Below are 27,359 nucleotides of genomic sequence, written 5' to 3' on the forward strand. Positions count from 1 at the left end.
GGTTTCGAAAGGCTGGACTGCTGCATGTTGAAGAGGGCTCAGCGGGGGATTTGCCTCCGGATGAAAGTGACGAGAGCGACAATGAAAACGATCCAATATCGGATGAAGCAATTCTGAGGCTATTCAACTCCAACACCGAAGGAGATGGTTTCAGTGCACAGGAGGAGGAAGATAGTGACCAATGACTTTCTTGGTAGGCTACTGTTTACTGCTCATTTTTTATTTTTTATTACAAGCCGTGTTTCGTTAAAGCCTATTTATTTTTGTTACAAGCCGTGTTTCGTTAAAGCCTATTTATTTTTGTTACAAGCCGTGTTTCGTTAAAGCCTGTGTAAAGGTAATTTGTTTCAATGTACCGGTAGGCACCTGCGGCTTATAGACATGTGCGGCTTATTTATGTTCAAAATAATACTTTTTTTTAAAATTCAGTGGGTGCGGCTTATATTCAGGTGCGCTTAATAGTCCGGAAATTACGGTATGTGTTTAAATTGGGCTAGAAAGGAGTGAACACCACAGGGCAGCAGGCAGAAGCCCAGAGAGGGAGAGAGAGAGAATGCGCTGCTCCTTCTTCAATGACAAGTTCACACAACAAGGATGGTCTCTTCTCTCTTTCTCTCAAATGCTCTCTGTTTCTCAAACTCTTTGTAGATTCAAACGTACTTAGGCCTCTGTGTTGTTTAATTCTTCCTCTTCTCTCTCAATCTCTTTTCCTCTCTGCAGTTATCTCGCTTGATTTTCTAGAGTTCATTCAGTCTTCCTACTTTGTTCTCTTCCTCCCTCTTGCTGTAATGAAACACTCGTAGAGAGGCCTACCAGCTGTCTCGAGGTGTTTGGTATGTGGAGTGGGTCGAGTTTGGAGAGTTTAACCCCCAGCCGAGAGCTCTAATTCTGGGCCAAACAGGCTGGACCAGTCCCAGGCTCCACACTGGGCCTCACCTGATCTGTTCACACAGGCCTTTGTGGTGGACCACAGCTTTTATCTGCACTGGCCAAACCATGGCTGGATTGCGCTAGCCCAAACCATGGCTGGATTACGCTAGCCCAAACCATGGCTGGATTACGCTAGCCCAAACCATGGCTGGATTGCGCTAGCCCAAACCATGGCTGGATTGCGCTAGCCCAAACCATGGCTGGATTGTGCTAGCCCAAACCATGGCTGAATTACGCTAGCCCAAACCATGGCTGGATTACGCTAGCCCAAACCATGGCTGGATTACGCTAGCCCAAACCATGGCTGGATTACGCTAGCCCAAACCATGGCTGGATTGCGCTAGCCCAAACCGTGGCTGTGTTGCGCTAGCCCGAACCAGGAGAATAGAATTTTAGAGCGTAATGTCCTCCTCTCTGTTACAGGAGATGTGAATGTTTGAGCGTAATGTCCTCCTCTCTGTTACAGGAGATGTGAATGTTAGAGCGTAATGTCCTCCTCTCTGTTACAGGAGATGTGAATGTTAGAGCTGTGCTTCTCTTGATTGTTTGTCCTGAAGATGGGCCTACTTTTTCACATTCCCGCCTCTCTCTCTAAACCCCCCGTCCATCAGGTTTACGAGGGTTGATCAACCTGGGCAACACGTGCTTCATGAACTGCATCGTCCAGGCCCTCACCCACACCCCCCTGCTGCGCGACTTCTTCCTGTCCGACAGGCACAAGTGTGAGATGCAGTCCAACTCCTGTCTGGTGTGTGAGATGTCCCAGCTCTTTCAGGAGGTAAGGCCGGAGCTGGGGGGGTAGGGTGGCAATCTGCTCAATTCCGTAAAAAATCCACAAATTCACCGCTTTTTCAGAAATGTTTGTTGTTGGAGAATCCCAGTTCCCGGAATCAGGAGGGAATAATCAGGGAGGGAGTCCTCCAACTGGGATTTCTGGGAAAGACTGGAATGTTGCAAACCTAGGGCGGTCAAATGCAGTCTTCTAGGGGTTTGGGAGGCCAAAGGAAAACATATGAGAGAGAATTACAGCCAGTCAGACATAGAAATGGAATGACTAACCACATCAAAACAGAATGTTCTCCCAGACTGACTGCAGAGGGGAGTCACTGACTGGATCACTGCTTTGTGGAGCTGGAGGGAAACAACTCTGTCTGAGAGAAATGAACTGAGTTCAACAAGAATGCCCTGCCATATTATACAGCTACAGTATTTGGCATTTCGTTTAACCTCAACTCACCAGTCTGTGTGAGGGTGGGGGGATTGTCTGTCTGTCGGTCTCGTCTGTCTCCATACTTATTTCTAAATGCTAGGCTCCTTACCTATCATTCACAGTTCTGAATGTGTTTAGTTCAGTCATTGGTTAGATTACATCTACTAAACTCAATGCTCCCTGAACATAGAACTGGTGCTTAGGTGTCTGTCCCCCCCCCCCCCACTCTCTGGTGTGTATATACACTGAGTGTACAGAACGTTAGACCTGCTCAAGTGACATCAGTAAGGGCTCATCGACTGACCAGGTGAATCCAGGGGAAAGCTATGTCAGTGGTTACCTACTCCAGTCCTCCACTACCCCCGACAGCACACACTTTTGTTGTAGCCCCAGACAAACACCACCTGATTCAACTCATTGAGAGCCTGATGATGAGTGGACCAGTTGAATCAGCTGTTCAGATGTGACAGTGAAGGGTGAATAAACTGGTGTCTAGAGTAGACCCAAGGAGAAAAGTGAAAAGCATACCCTTGGAGAATATTTGTCATGCTACAATGGGAACTAGAATAAAAGTTTCAGAACAAACTTTGTGTGCTTGCTGAGAACTATTCAGCTAGAGAGCATATCTCTGTTCTTGTCCCTAAGAGCCAGACGCTCGCGCACACTTACTTCTCTTCCCTCTCTCCCAATCACGTTGCTCGTTCCTGCTCCACGCGTTCCTCCTTCCCTTTGAACCTGGAGCATGCAGCACCATCATCAGTACCAGGAAAGAGGGGCTGTTCCTCTGACTTTGTACCCACACATAGCTCCTCTCAGCCAGGGAGGAAATGGTCTTTGATCAGCCCCTCCCCGTCTTCCTTTTTATAGACTCTTTGGTTTGTCAGCCTGCTTCAAGCCGCAGCGGAGGACCAAAGAGCCTGTAAGATATAAACTTGTTTGTGCGTGCGTGTGTTTCCTCAAATCTCAATCAGGCCTCAGAGGGAGAGTCAGGAGATTAAAGGTGTGTGTGTGTGTGTGTGTGTGTGTGTGTGTGTGTGTGTGTGTGTGTGTGTGTGTGTGTGTGTGTGTGTGTGTGTGTGTGTGTGTGTGTGTGTGTGTGTGTGTGTGTGTGTGTGTGTGTGTGTGTGTGTGTGTGTGTGTGTGTGTGCGCGCGCACGCCATAATAGGCTGGGCTTGGTTCTGCATTCAAGCAGAGCACTCCTTTCATTATGGTGTTCTCTCCATCTCACACCCTGACCTAGACTGTCAGTCATCCAATCCCCATAGCAACCTGGAGATTCAGCAGTCTGGTTTCACACACCCTCTCTAGAAGTTCAGTAACTAGCATTCACCAACAAATAATAGCATTTAATGTTCTTTTCTACATAGGCAATAATTTTGTTTGATCTTCTGAGGATCTTCTGAACTTCCCAATACCTTTCTGATGCATTTCAGTCACTTCAAACCATACTTCCTTCAGATTGACAGTATTTCTAAGTACTGTAAACTGATTTGTAATAGACTGTCAAAGCTCCAAATTAAAAAGTAAACATTGGCCATTGACTACAACACTTTTTTTACATGGTGGGGGTCGTGAAATGTTTTGGATATCAAAATGGGGTCGCGGGCACAGAACGGTTTGAACCCCTGTGTTAAGGTCTCAGCTGTATGAAGAAAAACATTCACTTTTCTGTTTCAGTGAAGATACAAGTTGAGTGTAGGTACATTTAACAACATGGCTGCCAGATGTTAAATCTCTGTTCTCCCTATTTCCTACTTTCTCTCCACAGTTCTACTCGGGCCACCGTTGGCCCCACATTCCCTTCCGGCTGCTGCACCTGGTGTGGACTCACGCACGTCACTTAGCGGGCTACGAGCAACAGGATGCCCACGAGTTCCTCATCGCAGCGCTGGACGTGCTGCACCGGCACTGCAAAGGAGACACCACCCGTAAGTATCACTGTCCTGACTTATTACTTAAATACTGTGGGAAAGTTTCACTTAACAACTTACTGATAAATACACTAATGTACTGTATTATTGTTAAAGAGAAGTGACACTGAGGTTGAGCTATATTGTATCTCTTCAGTGTAACTGCACTCATGCAGTACAGACAGTGTGAGTTTACTGTAACTGAAGAGAGATGTTCTGATTCTTCTTGCGGAATAGAGACCAAAGTGGGTTTCATCAAGACTAAATGTATGAGATCTACACTGTAATTGTTTGGTTAAAAAGGGAATAATCTGTTAGCCTACAGTTGAAATAGGTTATAAGAGAGAAGCGATTTGTCACGTCTGTCTGCCTGCATAAATTCTGCATGCGCTGAATCCTCAGTCGTGTCAATTGAAACTCCACTTTAGCCGAGGAGACATGTCTGTGTCAAATCTACCCATAATGCAGTGTGTTGTCTGCACTCAGCACCAGTGGAAGTGTACTGAAGGGGAAGAGTGATGGGAAAGTGACAGTGCCACGCACTGAAGGGACCGAGAGGATTGTGGGGGGAATGACAATGTGCCCCACTGCACCGCCATGACACAGAGGGAGGGACCCGGCAGTAAGGAGGCCTCTGATTCGCCAGAATTGTAGAGGGAGTTTAGAGGTGCTAGACAGGCTTCACTGCTGTGGAGAGAGCGCCAGGGGAGGGGGGTGTGACAAAGAGCGGGGGTTTACAGAGGGGGAGGGGGCGACAGAGCGAGAAGGGGGGAGTGAGTGAAAGAGTCCTTTAAAAGTGCAAAGGTGTTGATGTGTGCTCGCTCTCCATCTCTCTCTCTCTGTGTTCTGTTACCTAGGAGACGACAACGGGAAGAAGGCCAACAATCCAAACCACTGTAGCTGCATCATTGACCAAATTTTCACCGGAGGCCTCCAATCAGACGTCACCTGTCAAGTCTGCCAGTAAGTGTGTGTGTGAGCGCATCATCCCATCTTCTTTCCACTAGCCAACATCCCCCATGTTCAAAATCTGGGTGTGGGGGGGTGAGAGAGTGTGGAAGAAGGAAAAGGTTGTATGTGTCAAGACTGCTAAAATACTCAGGTTTGACATTTTGACATCCTCTCAAAGGACTTCCTACATCGTCAAGAGGCAAGAACTCCCTTCCTCTGCTCTCACCTCCCATCCTCCTCCTTCCTCTGCTCTCACCTCCCATCCTTCTCCATCTTACCCCCTCCTCCCTTGCCCTTCTCCCTCTGATCTCAGCTACCTCCCTCCATCCTTTTCCCCCAACACAACCCTGATTTAGCAGTCTGGAGTGACCCTTTTCTAACCTGCTCTCATCTTTACCATTCTCCCAACACTGCCCCTTCACTGCACTCCTCTCATATTTAAGTCATGTCCTCCCCTCCTGGTGTAGCCGCTGTTGGGAGGTAGTTCTCTAGATGTTGGGCTGTCCTGTCACATTTACACAGAGCTCACTGTACTGTAGTGCACTCGACTGCACACTATTGCTCTCTACTGCACTCTACACAGTGCAACACGGCTAGCCAGGCGCAGCCACACCTGGCCACACACAACACAGAAGCTAGCTCCAGAATACCTGGCCGTAGGGCTAGCTCCAGTATACCTGGCCGTAGGGCTAGCCCCAGTATACCTGGCCGTAGGGCTAGCTCCTGTATACCTGGCCGTAGGGCTAGCTCCAGTATACCTGGCCGTAGGGCTAGCTCCAGTATACCTGGCCGTAGGGCTAGCTCCTGTATACCTGGCCGTAGGGCTAGCTCCTGTATACCTGGCCGTAGGGCTAGCTCCAGAATACCTGGCCGTAGGGCTAGCTCCAGAATACCTGGCCGTAGGGCTAGCTCCAGAATACCTGGCCGTAGGGCTAGCTCCAGAATACCTGGCCGTAGGGCTAGCTCCAGAATACCTGGCCGTAGGGCTAGCTCCAGTATACCTGGCCGTAGGGCTAGCTCCAGTATTTTTTATTTTACCTTTATTTAACTAGGCAAGTCAGTTAATACATCTAGACCTGCTCCAATATCCAATGATACGCGTGGCGCGAAATACGAAGTCCTCGAAAATCCGAAAACTTCAATTTTTCAAACATATGACTATTTTACACCATTTTAAAGACAAGACTCTCCTTTATCTAACCACACTGTCCGATTTCAAAAAGGCTTTACAGCGAAAGCAAAACATTAGATTGTCAGCAGAGTACCCAGCCAGAAATAATCAGACACCCATTTTTCAAGTTAGCATATAATGTCACAAAAAACAAAACCACAGCTAAATGCAGCACTAACCTTTGATGATCTTCATAAGATGACACTCCTAGGACATTATACAATACATGCATGTTTTGTTCAATCAAGTTAATATTTATATGAAAAAACAGCTTTTTACATTAGCATGTGACGTTCAGAACTAGCATACCCACCGAAAACTTCCGGTGAATTTACTAAATTACTCACGATAAACGTTCACAAAAAACATAACAATTATTTTAAGAATTATAGATACAGAACTCCTTTATGCAATCGCTATGTCCGATTTTAAAATAGCTTTTCGGTGAAAGCACATTTTGCAATATTCTGAGTAGATAGCTCGCAATCACGGGCTAGCTATTTTGACACCCACCAAGTTTGGTACTCACCAAACTCAGAATTACTATTAGAAAAATTGGATTACCTTTTCTGTTCTTCGTCAGAATGCACTCCCAGGACTTCTACTTCAATAACAAATGTTGGTTTGGTTCCAAATAATCCATAGTGATATCCAAATAGCGGCGTTTTGTTGTGCGTTCAAGACACTATCCGAAGGGTGACGAAGGGTGACGCACCCGGCGCGTTTTGTGACAAAAAAATTCAAAATATTCCATTACCGTACTTCGAAGCATGTCAAACGCTGTTTAAAATCAATTTTTATGCGATTTTTCTCGTAAAAAAGTGATAATATTCTGACCGGGAGTCGTTGTTTTCGTTCAAAGACTGAAAATAAAAACATGGAGTCTTCTCGTGCACGCGCCCCCAGTCTCATTGTTCTCAGATCGACCACTATGCAAATGCCCTACTGTTTTTCAGCCATGGCCTGCAAAGTCATCATTAAATGTTCTGCCGCCTTCTGAGAGCCTATGGGAGCCGTAGGAAGTGTCACGTTACAGCAGAGATCCTCAGTTTTCAATAAAGAGAGTGTAGAAGGCCAAGAAATGGTCAGAGAGGGCACTTCCTGTAAGGAATCTTCTCAGGTTTTGGCCTGCCAAATGAGTTCTGTTATGCTCACAGACACCATTCAAACAGTTTTAGAAACTTTGGAGTGTTTTCTATCCAAAGATAATAATTATATGCATATTCTAGTTTCTGGGCAGGAGTTTTTTATCCGGCCGTGAAAATACTGCCCCCATCCATAACAAGTTAAGAACAAATTCTTATTTACAATGACAGCCTAGGAACAGTGGGTTATCTGCCTTGTTCAGGGGCAGAACAACAGATTTTTACATTGTCAGCTCGGGGATTCGATCTTGCAACCTTTCGGTTACTAGTCCAACTCCCTAACCACTAGGCTACCTGTCTAGTGGATAAGTCGCTCTGGATAAGAGCGTCTGCTAAATGACGTAAATGTAAATGGTTAGCTCTTTAGCTACAGTACTTCTTCACTATGTCTACTTGCAGCTTGTGCTCATGGCTTGGGTCCATTATACTTACAAGGAATAATCTCTGTTTTACCTCACTCACTCCAGAACTACAGGATTAGATGCTATACCTAAATAAGGCTAACTACCCAAACCACAGTCAGACCCTCCAACAGTGGTAATAGCCCCCTACTGGACGGAGACGATGGTAATAGCCCCCTACTGGACGGAGACGGTGGTAATAGCCCCCTACTGGACGGAGACGGTGGTAATAGCCCCCTACTGGACGGAGACGGTGGTAATAGCCCCCTACTGGACGGAGACGGTGGTAATAGCCCCCTACTGGACGGAGACGGTGGTAATAGCCCCCTACTGGACGGAGACGGTGGTAATAGCCCCCTACTGGACGGAGACGGTGGTAATAGCCCCCTACTGGACGGAGACGGTGGTAATAGCCCCCTACTGGACGGAGACGGTGGTATTAGCCCCCTACTGGACGGAGACGGTGGTAATAGCCCCCTACTGGACGGAGACGGTGGTAATAACCCCCTACTGGACGGAGACGGTGGTAATAGCCCCCTACTGGACGGAGACGGTGGTAATAGCCCCCTACTGGACGGAGACGGTGGTAATATGTTATGTGTCGCAGTGCTTTGCTTTATCTTGGCCAGGTCGCAGTTGTACATGAGAACTTGTTCTCAACTAGCCTATCTGGTTAACTAAATAAATGAAAATATAGCCCCCTACTGGACGGAGACGGTGGTAATAGCCCTACAATAACTAATCAACACTGATACTGTGTGAGCCCTATTTTTTTCTTCTCGCTCTCTGTGTGTGTGTGTGTGTCACCTATATATTCTCTGATCCTCAGCTGATCCTAAAACCACCTATCTTTAACGCTCGATTGAATTGCAAATTGGTGCGCTTGGCTGAACAGAATGTATGTGTACACACACACACACACACACACACACACACACACACACACACACACACACACAGAGTGTGGATAAAAGCTTATACACCATGGCCATCTATCACCCTTTCCCCGTGACTACTAATAACACACACCAGTCTTTATTACCTCCATAACTCACCCATACACACACGATCTATCTCATTGACTGTCTCCCCTCCCCTCTCTAGCGGTGTGTCCACCACGATAGACCCATTCTGGGACATCAGTCTGGACCTGCCGGGCTCATCCACTCCCTTCTGGCCCCTTAGCCCCGGGGGAGACGGCTTAACGGTCAACGGAGAGAGCCACCTTTCAGGGGCCACCACGCTCACAGACTGTCTACGCAGGTAGAGCACACTAAACGTGTCTGTCTGTCCCCAGGTCTTTCACCATGTCTGTCCCTCTCTCCTCTCCTCTTCATATGGGCTACCATACACATACACACCATACACTCTCTCAATTTCACTTTAAGGGGTTTTATTGGCATGGGAAACACATGTTTACATTGCCAAAGAAAGTGAAATGGATTATAAACAATAAAACATTTACTGTAAACATTACAAAAGTTCCAAAAGAATAAAGACATTTCAAATGATATGTTTATATACAATGGTGTTTGTTCTTTACTGGTTGCCCTTTTCTTGTGGCAACAGGTCACAAATCTTGCTGCTGTGATGGCATACTGGTATTTCACCAAGTAGATATGAGAGTTTATCAAAATTGGATTTGTTTTTTGAATTGTCTGTCTGTTTGTAATTTAATGAATGTCAATTTGCTCTATCTTCAATCACCTCTGTTACCTGTGTCCTCACTTCCTCTCTTCTTCTTGTGCTTCATCACCAGTCACAGCCTGGTTGCTGCAGCATGGCTCTTAAAGGCACAGACAGGGCTGATTCTGAGGGGTGAAAACACTGTTATAGTATACACACTTGTGGTCTGTTCCAATAACCACACTTAGCATAGCACTGGGAATGAAGCAATGTATTGGGCACGCATTCTTAGTGGTATGCTAGTGTGGAGGTTGGATTGTTTTGGTTTATTCAGATCCCCGTTTCCTTGCCTTGGGAACATATGCTGCGGTGTGTGAAGTCGTTCTCTCTGGCTGATGAACAGTATCAGTCCTCAGTCACATCGTTGACCATCAGTGTTGGCCTCCTCCCTACAGAAAACAGTTGGCTTCACTGTTCCATCGACAGGCGTGGTCTGGTCGCTGCTTAGCATTATATTGCGGCCTCTTGCAGTGTAACCATGGAAACTGACCTGTTATGTAGCACTACAAACACATTCTATTGTCTTTATATTTGTCTCTTCTTTATACACTGAGTGGACAAAATATTAGGACCACCATGACAGACTGACCAGGTGAATCCGGGGTACGGTAGTAGGTGCCAGGCGTACCAGTTTGTGTCAAGAACTGCAACGTTGCTGGGTTTTTCCACTCTCAACAGTTTCCTGTGTGGATGAAGAATGGTCCTCCACCCAAAGGACATCTAGCCAACTTGACACAACTGTGGGAAGCATTGGAGTCAACATGGGCCAGCATCCCTTTCGACACCTTGTAGAGTCCATGCCCTGCCGAAGTGTGGCAGTTCTGAGGGGGTGCAGCTCAATATTAGGAAGGTGTTCCTAATGTTATGTACACTCAGTGTGTTTCTACTTTCTGTCTCTGTTCTCTCTGTATGTGTTATCTTCCCTCTTTCTCTCTTCCTCCACCCCTTTCTCTCCCTTCTCTCTCTCTCCTCATACTCTCTCTGCTCATATTCTCTCGCTGTCCTTGTGCTCTCTCTCGCTGTCCTTGTGCTCTCTCTCGCTCTCCTTGTGCTCTCTCTCGCTCTCCTTGTGCTCTCCTTGTGCTCTCCTCGTGCTCGCTCTCGCTCTCTCCTCGTGCTCTCTCCTCGTGCTCGCTCTCGCTCTCCTCGTGCTCCGCTCTCCTCGTGCTCCGCTCTCCTCGTGCTCGCTCTCCTCGTGCTCGCTCTTCTCGTGCCCTCGTGCTCGCTCTCCTCGTGCTCTCATGCTCTCATGCTCTCTCGCTCTCTCTCCTCATGCTCTCTCTCCTCATGCTCTCTCTCCTCATGCTCTCATGCTCTCTCGCTCTCTCCTCATGCTCTCTCTCCTCATGCTCTCATGCTCTCTCGCTCTCTCTCCTCATGCTCTCCTCATGCTCTCTCACTCTCTCCTCATGCTCTCCTCATGCTCTCTCACTCTCTCCTCATGCTCTCTCCTCATGCTCTCTCACTCTCTCCTCATGCTCTCTCCTCATGCTCTCTCACTCTCTCCTCATGCTCTCTCCTCATGCTCTCGCTCTCTCCTCATGCTCTCTCTTCATGCTCTCTCTCCCCCATTCTCTCTCCCCCATGCGCTCTCTCCCCATGCTCTCTCCCCATGCGCTCTCTCCCCATGCGCTCTCTCCCCATGCGCTCTCCCCATGCTCTCTCCCCATGCTCTCTCTCCCCATGCTCTCTCCCCATGCTCTCTCTCCCCATGCTCTCTCTCCCCATGCTCTCTCTCCCCATGCTCTCTCCCCCTCGCTCTCATGCTCTCTCCCCGTGCTCTCATGCTCTCTCCCCGTGCTCTCGCTTTCCCCGTGCTCTCGCTCTCCCCGTGCTCTCTCTCGCTCTCTCCCCATGCTCTCTCGCTCTCTCCCCATGCTCTCTCGCTCTCTCTCGCTCTCTCCCCATGCTCTCTCTCGCTCTCTCCCCATGCTCTCTCTCGCTCTCTCCCCATGCTCTCTCTCGCTCTCTCCCCATGCTCTCTCTCGCTCTCTCCCCATGCTTTCTCTCGCTCTCTCCCCATGCTCTCTCTCGCTCTCTCTCCCCATGCTCCCTCTCGCTCTCTCTCGCTCTCTCCCTATGCTCTCTCTCGCTCTCTCCCCATGCTCTCTCTCGCTCTCTCCCCATGCTCTCTCTCTCGCTCTCCCCATGCTCTCTCTCGCTCTCTCCCCATGCTCTCTCTCGCTCTCTCCCCATGCTCTCTCTCGCTCTCTCCCCATGCTCTCTCTCGCTCTCTCCCCATGCTCTCTCTCGCTCTCTCCCCATGCTCTCTCCCGCTCTCTCCCTAGGCTCGCTCTCTCTCCCCATGCTCTCTCTCCCCCTCTCCCTAGGCTCGCTCTCTCGTGCTCTCTCTCTCCCCTGCTCTCCTCGTGCTCTCTCACGCTTTCGTGCTCTCTCACGCTTTCGTGCTCTCTCACGCTGTCGTGCTCTCTCGCTGTCGTGCTCTCTCGCTGTCGTGCTCTCTCGCTGTCGTGCTCTCTCGCTGTCGTGCTCTCTCGCTGTCGTGCTCTCTCGCTGTCGTGCTCTCTCGCTGTCATGCTCTCTCGCTGTCATGCTCTCTCCCTCCTCATGCTCTCTCCCTCCTCATGCTCTCTCCCTCCTCATGCTCTCTCCTTCCTCATGCTCTCTCCCTCCTCATGCTCTCTCTCACTCTCTCCCCATGCTCTCTCTCACTCTCTCCCCATGCTCTCTCTCACTCTCTCCCCATGCTCTCTCTCACTCTCTCCCCCTGCTCTCTCTCACTCTCTCCCCCTGCTCTCTCTCACTCTCTCCCCCTGCTCTCTCTCACTCTTCATGCTCGCTGGCTCTCTCTTCATGCTCGCTGGCTCTCTCTTCATGCTCGCTGGCTCTCTCCTCGTGCGCTCTCTTCCGTGCTCTCTCCTCGTGCGCTCTCTTCTCGTGCGCTCTCTCTCTCCTCGTGCGCTCTCGCGCTCTCTCTCCTCGTGCGCTCTCGCGCTCTCTCCCTCGTGCGCTCTCTCTCCTCGTGCGCTCTCTCTCCTCGTGCGCTCTCTCTCCTCGTGCGCTCTCTCTCCTCGTGCGCTCTCTCTCCTCGTGCGCTCTCTCTCCTCGTGCGCTCTCTCTCCTCGTGCGCTCTCTCTCCTCGTGCGCTCGCTCTCCTCGTGCGCTCGCCTCGCGCTCTCTCGCTCTCTCCTCGTTCTCTCTCCTCGCTCTCTCCTCGTTCTCTCTCCTCGCTCTCTCATCGTTCTCTCTCCTCGCTCTCTCCTCGTTCTCTCTCCTCGCTCTCTCCTCGTTCTCTCTCCTCGCTCTCTCCTCGTTCTCTCTCCTCGCTCTCTCATCGTTCTCTCTCCTCGCTCTCTCCTCGTTCTCTCTCGCTCCCCCTCTCTCTCCTCATACTCTTTCTCTTAATATTCCACTCCCTCTTTCTGCAGGTTCACTCGGCCTGAGCATCTAGGAAGCAGTGCCAAAATCAAATGTGGCGGTTGCCATAGTTACCAGGAGTCCACCAAACAGCTGACGATGAAGAAGCTCCCCATCGTGGCATGTTTCCATCTCAAAGTGAGTCTCTCTCTGCTCCTAGCCAATCACAAGAAGCCAGCCATGACCACTAAGGACAGTCTATTGAAATACAATATAAGAACATATCATATATTGAAGTATAATAATATATTATGAATATATGAAAATATGTTACATAATGCATTCTCACTGTATGCTTATAGATCCCTATTATAACTACTGGTAGAATGTTTTGTATGTGGAAAGATTTGCCTTTCATTACTGTCACTATACACACACACACACACACACACACAGAGTCACACATACACACAGTCTCACACACTCAGTCTTCTACACGTTTTATTTATGGAGTATGGGGGGCCATACATAAGCTTTTTTTAATATTCCTAGGACTATGCTGAACGTGGGAATCTTTTCTCTTCAGACTGATCCATCTATTACATTTTACATGACATTTTAGTCATTTAGCAGACACTTATCCAGAGCAACTTACAGTAGTCAATGCATGCATTTCATACCTTTTTTTTCTCCGTGCTGGTCCCTCGTGGGAATCGAACCCACAGCCCTGGCGTTGCAAACACCATGCTCTACCAGCTGAGCTACACGGGATTACCATCAGGGCTCTAGTCTAACAGGGCTCTCTATTTCTCACACGTAATCCCTCCCTTCAGAATGACAAGAAGATCAGAAAGGAGTCTCAATAATGTCTCTCTTCCCTCTGCTCTCCTTCTACCCCACCCCCTCTTCCCTCTCCCTCTTCCCCCCCTCTCCCTCTTCCCCCCCTCTCCCTCTTCCCTCTCCCTCTTCCCCCCTCTCCCTCTTCCCTCTCCCTCTTCCCCCCTCTCCCCCCCTCTCCCTCTTCCCTCTCCCTCTTCCCCCCTCCTTTCTGCCCCCCCTTCTCTCTCTTTCCCCTCTTCTCTCCCCCTCTCTTTCTCTTATTTCTCTCCCTCCTCCTCCTCTCTTCTTTCTCTCCCTCCTCCCTCCTGGGGTGTAGCGGTTTGAACACTCTGCCAAACTGAGGAGAAAGATCACCACATACGTCTCCTTCCCTCTAGAGCTGGACATGACACCTTTCATAGCTTCCAGGTGAGGTAACACACACACACACTGCAGATCTAAGCTCTGGTTTAGAAATATAAGACCCTCACTCCTCGTGCACCCGCACTATAAAATAATGTGTGTATGAACGCTGTGTGTTCTCCATCGTCCACCTTCAGGGCATGGAATATAACCTTCCTACTGTCTATCCTATACCCTGCCTTCCTACTGTCTATCCTATACCCTGCCTTCCTACTGTCTATCATATACCCTGCCTTCCTACTGTCTATCATATACCCTGCCTTCCTACTGTCTATCATATACCCTGCCTTCCTACTGTCTATCATATACCCTGCCTTCCTACTGTCTATCATATACCCTGCCTTCCTACTGTCTATCATATACCCTGCCTTCCTACTGTCTATCATATACCCTGCCTTCCTACTGTCTATCATATACCCTGTCTTCCTACTGTCTATCATATACCCTGTCTTCCTACTGTCTATCCTATACCCTGTCTTCCTACTGTCTATCCTATACCCTGCCTTCCTACTGTCTATCCTATACCCTGTCTTCCTACTGTCTATCCTATACCCTGCCTTCCTACTGTCTATCCTATACCCTGCCTTCCTACAGTCTATCCTATACCCTGCCTTCCTACAGTCTATCCTATACCCTGCCTTCCTACAGTCTATCCTATACCCTGCCTTCCTACAGTCTATCCTATACCCTGCCTTCCTACTGTCTATCCTATACCCTGCCTTCCTACTGTCTATCCTATACCCTGCCTTCCTACTGTCTATCCTATACCCTGCCTTCCTACTGTCTATCCTATACCCTGCCTTCCTACTGTCTATCATATACCCTGCCTTCCTACTGTCTATCCTATACCCTGCCTTCCTACTGTCTATCATACACCCTGCCTTCCTCCTGTCTATCCTATACCCTGCCTTCCTACTGTTTATCCTATACCCTGCCTTCCTACTGTCTATCCTATACCCTGCCTTCCTACTGTTTATCCTATACCCTGCCTTCCTACTGTCTATCCTATACCCTGCCTTCCTACTGTTTATTCGGGAAATATACCCTAGCTGCCTACCTACTGTCTGTTCGGCATTGAACCATGCTTTGATCATGCCACACCTCTGGCTGTAGTGTCTGGAGTCACGAGGCTCTGGCTGTAGTGTCTGGCTGTAGTGTCTGGCTGTAGTGTCTGGAGTCAGGAGGCTCTGGCTGTAGTGTCTGGAGTCAGGAGGCTCTGGCTGTAGTGTCTGGAGTCAGGAGGCTCTGGCTGTAGTGTCTGGAGTCAGGAGGCTCTGGCTGTAGTGTCTGGAGTCAGGAGGCTCTGGCTGGAGTCAGGAGGCTCTGGCTGTAGTGTCTGGAGTCAGGAGGCTCTGGCTGTAGTGTCTGGAGTCAGGAGGCTCTGGCTGTAGTGTCTGGAGTCAGGAGGCTCTGGCTGTAGTGTCTGGAGTCAGGAGGCTCTGGCTGTAGTGTCTGGAGTCAGGAGGCTCTGGCTGTAATGTCTGGAGTCAGGAGGCTCTGGCTGTAGTGTCTGGAGTCACGAGGCTCTGGCTGTAGTGTCTGGAGTCACGAGGCTCTGGCTGTAGTGTCTGGAGTCAGGAGGCTCTGGCTGGAGTCAGGAGACTCTGGCTGTAGTGTCTGGAGTCACGAGGCTCTGGCTGGAGTCAGGAGGCTCTGGCTGTAGTGTCTGGAGTCACGAGGCTCTGGCTGGAGTCAGGAGGCTCTGGCTGTAGTGTCTTTAGTCAGGAGGCACTGGCTGTAGTGTCTGGAGTCAGGAGGCACTGGCTGTAGTGTCTGGAGTCAGGAGGCACTGGCTGTAGTGTCTGGAGTCAGGAGGCTCTGGCTGTAGTGTCTGGAGTCATGAATCTCTGGCTGTAGTGTCTGGAGTCAGGAGGCTCTGGCTGTAGTGTCAGGAGGCTCTGGCTGTAGTGTCTGGAGTCAGGAGGCTCTGGCTGTAGTGTCTGGAGTCAGGAGGCTCTGGCTGTAGTGTCTGGAGTCAGGAGGCTCTGGCTGTAGTGTCTGGAGTCAGGAGGCTCTGGCTGGAGTCAGGAGGCTCTGGCTGTAGTGTCTGGAGTCACGAGGCTCTGGCTGTAGTGTCTGGAGTCAGGAGGCTCTGGCTGTAGTGTCTTTAGTCAGGAGGCACTGGCTGTAGTGTCTGGAGTCATGAATCTCTGGCTGTAGTGTCTGGAGTCATGAATCTCTGGCTGTAGTGTCTGGAGTCATGAATCTCTGGCTGTAGTGTCTGGAGTCAGGAGGCTCTGGCTGTAGTGTCTGGAGTCAGGAGGCTCTGGCTGTAGTGTCTGGAGTCAGGAGGCTCTGGCTGTAGTGTCTGGAGTCAGGAGGCTCTGGCTGTAGTGTCTGGAGTCAGGAGGCTCTGGCTGGAGTCAGGAGGCTCTGGCTGTAGTGTCTGGAGTCAGGAGGCTCTGGCTGTAGTGTCTTTAGTCAGGAGGCACTGGCTGTAGTGTCTGGAGTCAGGAGGCACTGGCTGTAGTGTCTGGAGTCATGAATCTCTGGCTGTAGTGTCTGGAGTCATGAATCTCTGGCTGTAGTGTCTGGAGTCAGGAGGCTCTGGCTGTAGTGTCTGGAGTCAGGAGGCTCTGGCTGTAGTGTCTGGAGTCAGGAGGCTCTGGCTGTAGTGTCTGGAGTCAGGAGGCTCTGGCTGTAGTGTCTGGAGTCAGGAGGCTCTGGCTGTAGTGTCTGGAGTCAGGAGGCTCTGGCTGTAGTGTCTGGAGTCAGGAGGCTCTGGCTGTAGTGAGCGGCAGATCAATGGACAGAGAAATAGGTGTAGGACTGAAATAGGAGTGTCTGTCTGCTTATTATGCAGGACACCCCTGCCACCTAGTGGATGTGTGGGACACTTTCATGTCATCCTTTAGGGGTTCTTTGTGCTTTTAAATAGTTTAAAACTGGAGTAATTGCTTTACCCCGAAATCAATCAAACAATCAATCCAAGACACTGTATTATGTCTGAAAACTCATGACAGAATTGTAGTATATAGTAACACTTTCCTTCATAACACTTCATACGGTGACATAACACATTGTAGTAACAGTCACTCCTGAACTAACACTCTTACTACCACTGACTTTGCTGTTTAACCTCTTTGTTGAGGAAACATGAGCTCACTATGACTGATATGTGCTTTTCTCACCCAGCTACCTTAAGATGAATGCACTTTAAGTCGCAGGGGATAAGAGCATCAGCTTAATGTCTACAATAGAAATGTAACCGTCGCTGTGAGACTGTCATATGAATGACTGTTATGTAACCTGGATGTTTCAAGTTAAGTGTCACCATGTATGTGTCTGTTACATGTTGGATGATGTTCTTCTCACTGTCCCGTGTCAATGTAGTGGTTGTCATTTGATATGAGCATGCATGTGACAGTGTCTCTGTCCTCTACAGTAAGGAGAGCAGGATGAATGGCCAGTATCAACAGACAGTAGAAGTATTAAACAACGACAATAAGTAAGTATGTTATGGTAAACAACAACAATATATCCCAAGTAAACAGCACCAGATCTGGTTCAAGTAAGATTGAAATGTTGTTTAAATACTTGATCTGGGCTTGATTGAGCTTGCCTTGCACAATGGAACCAAGAACATAGCTGAAAAAGTGCCAACATGGCCCACCTAGAACTGCAGACAAGCTAAAACAAACGCTGAAAGGATTTCAAACGGCATACAAGGAGTCAGGAGGCTCCTTGTATAGCACCTTATTCAAATGTTGATCGGGTTTCCTTGTATGCCGTTTGTAATTTATTTGACAACTGATGTACAGAAAAAAAGCTAGATTAATTTCATTATAATTGTTTCCATGCTAACGGTGTGGAGCGTCCTAGTCCGACTCCCAAATGAAATCAATTTAAACACTATTAAAAGTAGCTCCATTTTTCTCATCCATGGCAGTTACAATGGCATTCATTTTCCAAGACATTTACCAGGGTTAAATGAATCAGTGTTATACAGTACCATTTCTAATTGGTAGTTTGACTGGAGTAGTAAGGACAAGTGTTCATGACCATGGTCCCTGTGACTATTTTGATGGATTGGATGAAGGCCATTGACTGTCCCTCTGACTAGTTGACATGGTCAGAGAAATGGATGTATAAACTATGAGGAATAGGTGAAGCCAGAATAATCAGGTGAAGTCAATATATACCACCAGCTGTGTTATAAAGTACTTTAAGTCAACCTCGCTTCCTTCTCCACTGTCCCTGTGTGTGTTGTGATGGACCAGGTATTCTCTGTTTAACTGTCTGTGTGTTGTGATGAACCAGGTATTCTCTGTTTAACTCTCCACTGTCCCTGTGTGTGTTGTGATGGACCCGGTATTCTCTGTTTAACTCTCCACTGTCCCTGTGTGTGTTGTGATGGACCAGGTATTCTCTGTTTAACTCTCCACTGTCCCTGTGTGTGTTGTGATGGACCAGTTATTCTCTGTTTAACTGTCTGTGTGTTGTGATGGACCAGGTATTCTCTGTTTAACTCTCCACTGTCCCTGTGTGTGTTGTGATGGACCAGGTATTCTCTGTTTAACTCTCCACTGTCCCTGTGTGTGTTGTGATGGACCAGGTATTCTCTGTTTAACTCTCCACTGTCCCTGTGTGTGTTGTGATGGACCAGGTATTCTCTGTTTAACTCTCCACTGTCCCTGTGTGTGTTGTGATGGACCAGGTATTCTCTGTTTAACTGTCTGTGTGTTGTGATGGACCAGGTATTATCTGTTTAACTCTCCACTGTCCCTGTGTGTGTTGTGATGGACCAGGTATTCTCTGTTTAACTGTCTGTGTGTTGTGGTGGAGCAGGTATTCTCCGTTTAACTGTCTGTGTGTTGTGATGGACCAGGTATTTTCTGTTTAACTCTCCACTGTCCCTGTGTGTGTTGTGATGGACCAGGTATTCTCCGTTTAACTGTCTGTGTTGTGATGGACCAGGTATTCTCCGTTTAACTGTCTGTGTGTTGTGATGGACCAGGTATTCTCTGTTTAACTGTCTGTGTGTTGTGATGGACCAGGTATTCTCCGTTTAACTGTCTGTGTGTTGTGATGGACCAGGTATTCTCCGTTTAACTGTCTGTGTGTTGTGATGGACCAGGTATTCTCCGTTTAACTGTCTGTGTGTTGTGATGGACCAGGTATTCTCCGTTTAACTGTCTGTGTGTTGTGATGGACCAGGTATTCTCCGTTTAACTGTCTGTGTGTTGTGATGGACCAGGTATTCTCTGTTTAACTGTCTGTGTGTTGTGGTGGAACAGGTATTCTCTGTTTAACGGTCTGTGTGTTGTGGTGGAACAGGTATTCTCTGTTTAACTGTCTGTGTGTTGTGGTGGAACAGATATTCTCAGTTTAACTGTCTGTGTGTTGTGGTGGACCAGGTATTCTCTGTTTAACTGTGTGTGTTGTGGTGGAGCAGGTATTCTCAGTTTAACTGTGTGTGTGTGTGTTGTGGTGGAGCAGGTATTCTCTGTTTAACTGTCTGTGTGTTGTGGTGGAACAGGTATTCTCTGTTTAACTGTGTGTGTGTGTGTTGTGGTGGAGCAGGTATTCTCTGTTTAACTGTGTGTTGTGGGGTTGCAGGTATTCTGTTTAACTGTGTGTGTTGTGGTGGAGCAGATATTCTCTGTTTAACTGTCTGTGTGTTGTGGTGGACCAGGTATTCTGTTTAACTGTGTGTGTTGTGGTGGAGCAGATATTCTCTGTTTAACTGTGTGTTGTGGGGTTGCAGGTATTCTGTTTAACTGTGTGTGTTGTGGTGGAGCAGATATTCTCTGTTTAACTGTCTGTGTGTTGTGGTGGACCAGGTATTCTGTTTAACTGTCTGTGTGTTGTGGTGGACCAGGTATTCTCTGTTTAACTGTGTGTGTGTGTTGTGGGGTTGCAGGTATTCTGTTTAACTGTCTGTGTGTTGTGGTGGACCAGGTATTCTCTGTTTAACTGTCTGTGTGTGTTGTGGGGTTGCAGGTATTCTGTTTAACTGTCTGTGTTGTGATGGACCAGGTATTCTCTGTTTAACTGTCTGTGTTGTGATGGACCAGGTATTCTCTGTTTAACTGTGTGTGTTGTGATGGACCAGGTATTCTCTGTTTAACTGTCTGTGTGTTGTGGTGGAACAGGTATTCTCTGTTTAACTGTGTGTGTGTGTTGTGGGGTTGCAGGTATTCTGTTTAACTGTCTGTGTGTTGTGGTGGAGCAGGTATTCTCTGTTTAACTGTCTGTGTGTTGTGGTGGAACAGGTATTCTCTGTTTAACTGTCTGTGTTGTGGTGGAACAGGTATTCTCAGTTTAACTGTGTGTGTTGTGATGGACCAGGTATTCTCTGTTTAACTGTCTGTGTTGTGGTGGAGCAGGTATTCTCTGTTTGCGGTGGTGAACCACCAGGGCACCCTGGAGAGTGGTCACTACACCAGCTTCATCCGCCAACACAAGGACCAGTGGTTCAAGTGTGACGACGCCATCATCACAAAGGCCAGCATCAAGGACGTGTTGGACAGTGAAGGGTGGGTCGTCAGACACCAGACTCCACGGTCATTTTCTTTAGAAAACAGACTGAAAGAAAAGACTGAAGCAGGGAGGGACTACTAATAGAAAAACACTACTATTCGTTTTCTGTTGTAAAATATTTTGACTGTGTTCAGTGGCAAAACATTTTTTCAGAGGAAAACAAAAGGTTGTGTTATTGAACAAGTTCAGGTAGTTCCTCCAGGTTTCAATCAATTTCCAAACGTTTTCTCCCCTCTGAACATAACCCTGAGGATCCATTTCAGTCAAGTTACTCTCAGTTGATTTGTATGTGGAATTTCTGTAGGATTGCGGTTCAATACCCGCGTCATGTTCAGAACTACCTGTACAACTACTGCTACTACCTGAACGTGTCCAATATGAACACAGATTTCCATTTTTTGTTGTTGCAAAACGTTTTGTGTGCTCTACTGAACACAATGTTAGATTGCCTTCAATTTAGATTTAATTGACCCCAACTCTAGAGGTCGATTCCATCCATACACATTCTTATAGTGTTAACAACCCTGAACAACCCCACACAAACTAACCACGTTTAAGTTAACTATTTTCCTGTACTATTACTACTAATCACATTTAAGTCTAATAGTGTTTTCCCTCTTCTGCTACTAATACTGCTACTAATACTGCTTCTAATACTAATGCTGCTACTAATGCTGCTACTAATACTACTGCTACTAATACTGTTACTAATACTGTTACTAATACTGCTACTAATACTGTAACTAATACTACTGCTACTAATACTGCTTCTAATACTAATGCTGCTACTAATACTGCTACTACTGCTACTAATACTGTTACTAATACTAATACTGCTAATGCTACTAATACTGTTACTAATACTAATACTGTTACTAATACTACTACTGCTAATGCTACTAATACTGTAACTAATACTACTGCTACTAATACTACTGCTGCTACTTCTACAGCTACTACTACTACTGCTGCTACTACTACTTACTACTGCTACGAATACCGCTACTAATACTACTGCTACTAATACTGCTTCTAATACTAATGCTGCTACTAATACTGCTACTACTGCTACTAATACTGTTACTAATACTAATACTGCTAATGCTACTAATACTGTTACTAATACTACTACTGCTAATGCTACTAATACTGTAACTAATACTACTGCTACTAATACTACTGCTGCTACTTCTACTGCTGCTACTACTACTTACTACTGCTACGAATACCGCTACTAATACTACTGCTACTACTACTGCTACTGCTACTAATACTGCTATTAATACTGCTATTAATACTGCTCCTGCTACTAATACTGCTACTACTGATACTGCTACTGCTGCTGCTAGTACTACTTGCTACTACAGCTACTACTACTACAGCTACTACTACTACTAATAATCACATTTAATCTAACTATTTCCCTTTACTACTGCTAATGCTACTCCTGCTACTAATACTGCTACTACTACTAATCACATTTAAGTCTAATAGTTATTTCCCTCCTCCTACTACTACTACTACTACTTTACTACTCACATTTAATCTAACTATTTCCCTGCACTACTACTACTACTACTACTACTACTACTACTACTACTACTACTACTACTACTACTAATCACATTTAAGTCTAATAGTTATTTCCCTCCTCCTACTACTACTACTACTACTGCTACTAATCACATTTAATCGAACTATTTCCCTGCACTACTACTACTACTACTACTACTACTACTACTACTACTACTACTACTACTACTAATCACATTTAATCTAACTATTTCCCTGCACTACTACTACTACTACTACTACTCACATTTAAGTCTAATAGTTATTTCCCTGCACTACTACTACTGCTACTAATCACATTTAATCTAACTATTTCCTGCACTACTACTACTACTACTAATCACATTTAAGTCTAATAGTTATTTCCCTGTACTACTACTACTACTACTACTACTGCTGCTGCTGCTGCTACTACTACTACTACTACTACTACTACTGCTACTAATCACATTTAATCTAACTATTTCCCTGCACTACTACTACTAATCACATTTAAGTCTAATAGTTATTTCCCTCTACTACTACTACTACTACTACTACTACTACTACTACTACTACTAATCACATTTAATCTAACTATTTCCCTGCACTACTACTACTCCTACTACTACTACTACTACTACTACTACTGCTACTGCTACTACTACTACTAATCACATTTAAGTCTAATAGTTATTTCCTTCTATTACTACTACTACTGCTAATCACATTTAAGTCTAATAGTTATTTCCTTGTATTACTACTACTACTACTACTAATGCTAATCACATTTAAGTCTAATAGTTATTTCCTTGTATTACTACTACTACTACTACTACTACTACTACTACTACTACTACTACTACTACTGCTACTAATCACATTTAATCTAACTATTTCCTGCACTACTACTACTACTACTACTACTAATCACATTTAAGTCTAATAGTTATTTCCCTGTACTACTACTACTACTACTACTACTACTACTGCTACTAATCACATTTAATCGAACTATTTCCTGCACTACTACTACTACTAATCACATTTAAGTCTAATAGTTATTTCCCTGCACTACTACTACTACTACTGCTACTAATCACATTTAATCTAACTATTTCCCTGCACTACTACTACTACTACTACTAATCACATTTAAGTCTAATAGTTATTTCCTTGTATTACTACTACTACTACTGCTACTGCTACTAATCACATTTAATCTATTTCCCTGCACTACTACTACTACTACTACTAATCACATTTAAGTCTAATAGTTATTTCCTTGTATTACTACTACTACTGCTACTAATCACATTTAATCTATTTCCCTGCACTACTACTACTACTACTACTACTAATCACATTTAAGTCTAATAGTTATTTCCTTGTATTACTACTACTACTACTACTACTACTACTACTGCTACTAATCACATTTAATCTAACTATTTCCCTGCACTACTACTACTACTACTACTACTACTACTACTACTGCTACTGCTACTAATCACATTTAATCTAACTATTTCCCTGCACTACTACTACTACTACTACTACTACTACTACTACTACTACTACTACTACTACTAATCACATTTAATCTAACTATTTCCCTGCACTACTACTACTACTACTACTACTGCTACTACTACTACTACTACTACTACTCACATTTAAGTCTAATAGTTATTTCCCTGCACTACTACTACTCCTACTACTACTACTACTAATCACATTTAAGTCTAATAGTTATTTCCTTGTATTACTACTACTACTACTACTACTACTACTACTACTACTACTACTAATCACATTTAAGTCTAATAGTTATTTCCTTGTATTACTACTACTACTACTACTACTACTACTACTACTACTACTACTGCTGCTACTAATCACATTTAATCTAACTATTTCCCTGCACTACTACTACTACTAATCACATTTAAGTCTAATAGTTATTTCCCTGCACTACTACTACTACTAATCACATTTAAGTCTAATAGTTCTTTCCTTGTATTACTACTACTACTACTACTACTACTACTACTGCTGCTACTAATCACATTTAATCTAACTATTTCCCTGCACTACTACTACTAATCACATTTAAGTCTAATAGTTATTTCCCTGTACTACTACTACTACTACTACTACTACTACTACTACTACTACTACTACTACTACTAATCACATTTAATCTAACTATTTCCCTGCACTACTACTACTACTACTACTACTACTAATCACATTTAATCTAACTATTTCCCTGCACCACTACTACTACTACTACTACTACTACTACTACTACTACTGCTACTAATCACATTTAATCTATTTCCCTGCACTACTACTACTACTAATCACATGTAAGTCTAATAGCTATTTTCCTTTCCCCTCAGGTATCTCCTGTTCTATCACAAGCAGTTCCTGGAGTATGAGTAGCCTTACCTTGGAGACCGCTGACTCTGCGGAGAACCAACCAACCCAACACTCAAAGAGATGAGAGGAACCAACCAATGACTGGAACAGAGGACGATAAAACACGAACACACAAACCTACCTGAAACTCTGACTATACCAGTTACTACTACCCCCCTGACAGGGGTGACAGTCTAACATAAACAATCACTAATAAATAGTGAAAAATCATGCAAAACTTGTTCAAAAACAGCACTGAGCTCCCGGCATCTACTTGACACAGCTGAATGGAGAAAGAAAATGAGGTGGTGTGGGTGGGAAGGAACCCTCCCTCACTCCGCCCCTTTTCTGACGTTGGGGCGGAGCCTTGGCGAGAGTGATTGACAGTTCTGAGGAGAGGAAGTAGGAGGAAAGAGGGCACAGTGGGGCTCAAACCCTTAAACTACAGTATTCAATTGTGACTTCTTGTTTCTTTCCTCATGGTGCTCTCGTTTCCACTAACCAAGCATTTACCATACAGTCACGATGGGAGGAGACTGTCCACGTCTTTATATGCATACACAACTGAATGCAAAAGCGATATATACTACTACAACAACAAAAGTATGGTATTATTTAAAATAAAATAGCAAACAAGGTCAGGTTATAATTGTTATCATTTGAGTTTAGTTCTGGAATATGCTGTATGATCCCTCTAGTACATCTATTTTCTTAAAGAGGAAAAGTGAGAGAACTGAGAGCTCGAGACGCCATCCTTGCTAGTTTCCTGGTAAGCGTAGCCAAACACGAAAAATGGACTTGGAGCAAACTGAACGTACCCATGTTCAAACAATCTTTTTTGTTTATTATTTTCTTGTTTAATTTTGGTTGAGGGCAAGGGAATATCTATTTTTTTATTTAGCGACTCGTTGAAATTCTTTGTGTACCGTTTCTTTCCAGTGTCCATGTTAATCTCATCGTTCTGTTTTGTTGCGGTGCAGTAATGTCCCTTCCCTGCTGTCATGGTAACTTCAGAAGACGTTATATCGATGTAGTATTCTTTATCGTGGAAAGTGTTGTTGGGTATATAATGATGGTGGTGATTTTAAATTGGCTCACTTTTGGCTGTTGACATTTTTGAGAAAAGCTATAGGTTTCTTGTGGCATTATGAAGTAGAGGCAATGTATTCTCTGTAACTTGGTCCCAGATCTGTTTGTGCTGTCTTGCTAAAACTCTTATAGGAGCTGGCAAGCCATCACAAATAGATCTGGGACCAGGCTAGGCACAGTATGTTTAGAGGATTAGAGGCCATGGCTATCAGACTGCTGTGGGTAATTTTAGAATGCAGCCACTCAAACTGAAGGCCTCTGCAACACAGTAGGGTGCATACCTGGGGCAAATCGCTTGCTATTCCCCATATACTGCAGAGACAAATGTAGTTCTCTAGGGAATAGTGGGCCATTTCAAACACAGACCTAGAGTCCAGCAACTAAAGCAATGTGCTAACATAAGCCTACTGAAACACAGCTGTGCAGGTCTAGGGCAAAACTGAAATGGCTCACTTTTCCCTATATAGTGCACTACTTTTTAATTCTGTCCAATAGTTGTGCACTACATAGGGAATAGTGTGCCATTTTGGACGCATGTCAGTCTGTCTTAATGTCGCCTTGAGCAATAATACCTCGCGCCTACCTCTTCTGTTACAAGACTCCATTGACTATGATATTTGTGCTGTGTTGGGGGGGATAAATGGCGATGATGAAAGATTGGCACTGTGGTGGCGCTGTCTGTTTGCTGCACCCTCTCCAGTTTTGAATCCAGCCGTGTTCTCGTAATATCCACTACAACAACCACACGTGGCCTGTTCAGACTAAGGTCCTGTTCATTAGGCACCAAATAGAAAACTCACAAACTGGGAGGGACTGCTTGGGCTTGTCCGATGAGAAAAGCTCATTTAAGTTTTCCGTGGCAAAACGTTTTAAAACGTTATCCATTGCGTGCCCTGATGTGAACGACCCAATGGGGCTTGTGGTACGTTGCCTCTGCAGTAACACAGTGCTCTATCCTATCAGTATGCTGTCTGAATTCTGATTCTAAAAAGAAACAACACAAATGTGTTATTAGGTATTTTATGTTTGAATATCACTGTGTATGTAAAGATTTAAAAAAATAAATGTGGGGAAAAATGTATACCACATTGATACCGCAACACTTTTGGTCTGGTTCAGCTGCTCGGGAAACAAACAAACAAAAATAAATAAAACATGTCTATCCTCTGGTCTGGTACAGATAGTCCATTATTGAACCCTGAGACAGAACAGATGGTAGAAGAACAGAGAAGTCACACCACCAAGGCTTCCGATGCATCGTGGCGGTCTGAGAGAAGAGCGCCACCCAGAGGTCATTCAGGAACGCAGCCCTAATGTGTAAGGAGGTAAGAGGAGAGACATTGTCCGTTTCAATGATTAAACTCAGAACTCGTGGTCCTTTTTTCTCTTTAATTAAAACATACTCTGTCCATTGCCTGATTTCTTCCGTTTCAAATCTATTCCATCTTTTCTCTAGTGTAGTGTGTAGTTTCGTGGTGTTGAATGACAACGTTTGGATAGAAATGCATTTAGTAGAAATGAATGTCCGATAGAATGAATAGCTGACACCATTTCCTATTCTGTCTTTAAAGCTCAGTGTTTCACCAAACTGAACACATCCCTGTAGGTAAACCACGAACACAGAGACCGAAGATGGAGAACTGCCTGCCACAGATGTGGATACTAGTGAATACTGGCTGAGGCTGTATGTGGTCTCACAGGTATAGTACAACATGAGTACAATAGTTCTAAATTAATAAATGGGACACCATTCACCCTTCCCGGAAATCCGCTTAATGTATGTTTATAGACTGCAAACTGCAAGAGCAGAGATTAGACTGCACTTCTACTGCAGTAGCTAGCTATAC

General features: G+C 45.6%; 1 protein-coding gene across 1 annotated transcript; it reads left to right on the top strand.

Moving 5' to 3' along the window:
- Positions 1-1,579: 1,579 nt before the first annotated feature.
- LOC115206843 (ubiquitin carboxyl-terminal hydrolase 22) lies at positions 1,580-26,681 on the top strand (the record flags this gene model as incomplete). The annotated part of the gene is given in 9 exon segments (XM_029774024.1): positions 1,580-1,708; positions 3,910-4,069; positions 4,909-5,014; positions 8,824-8,982; positions 12,795-12,921; positions 13,880-13,971; positions 17,351-17,413; positions 20,295-20,444; positions 24,405-26,681. Coding segments are annotated over 9 exon segments (1,029 nt in total), but the record flags the coding sequence as incomplete, so codon positions are not given.
- Between the last annotated feature and the right edge of the window lie 678 nt (positions 26,682-27,359).

This window comes from Salmo trutta, chromosome 1 (genome assembly GCF_901001165.1).
Source record: "Salmo trutta chromosome 1, fSalTru1.1, whole genome shotgun sequence".
NCBI lineage: Eukaryota > Metazoa > Chordata > Actinopteri > Salmoniformes > Salmonidae > Salmo > Salmo trutta.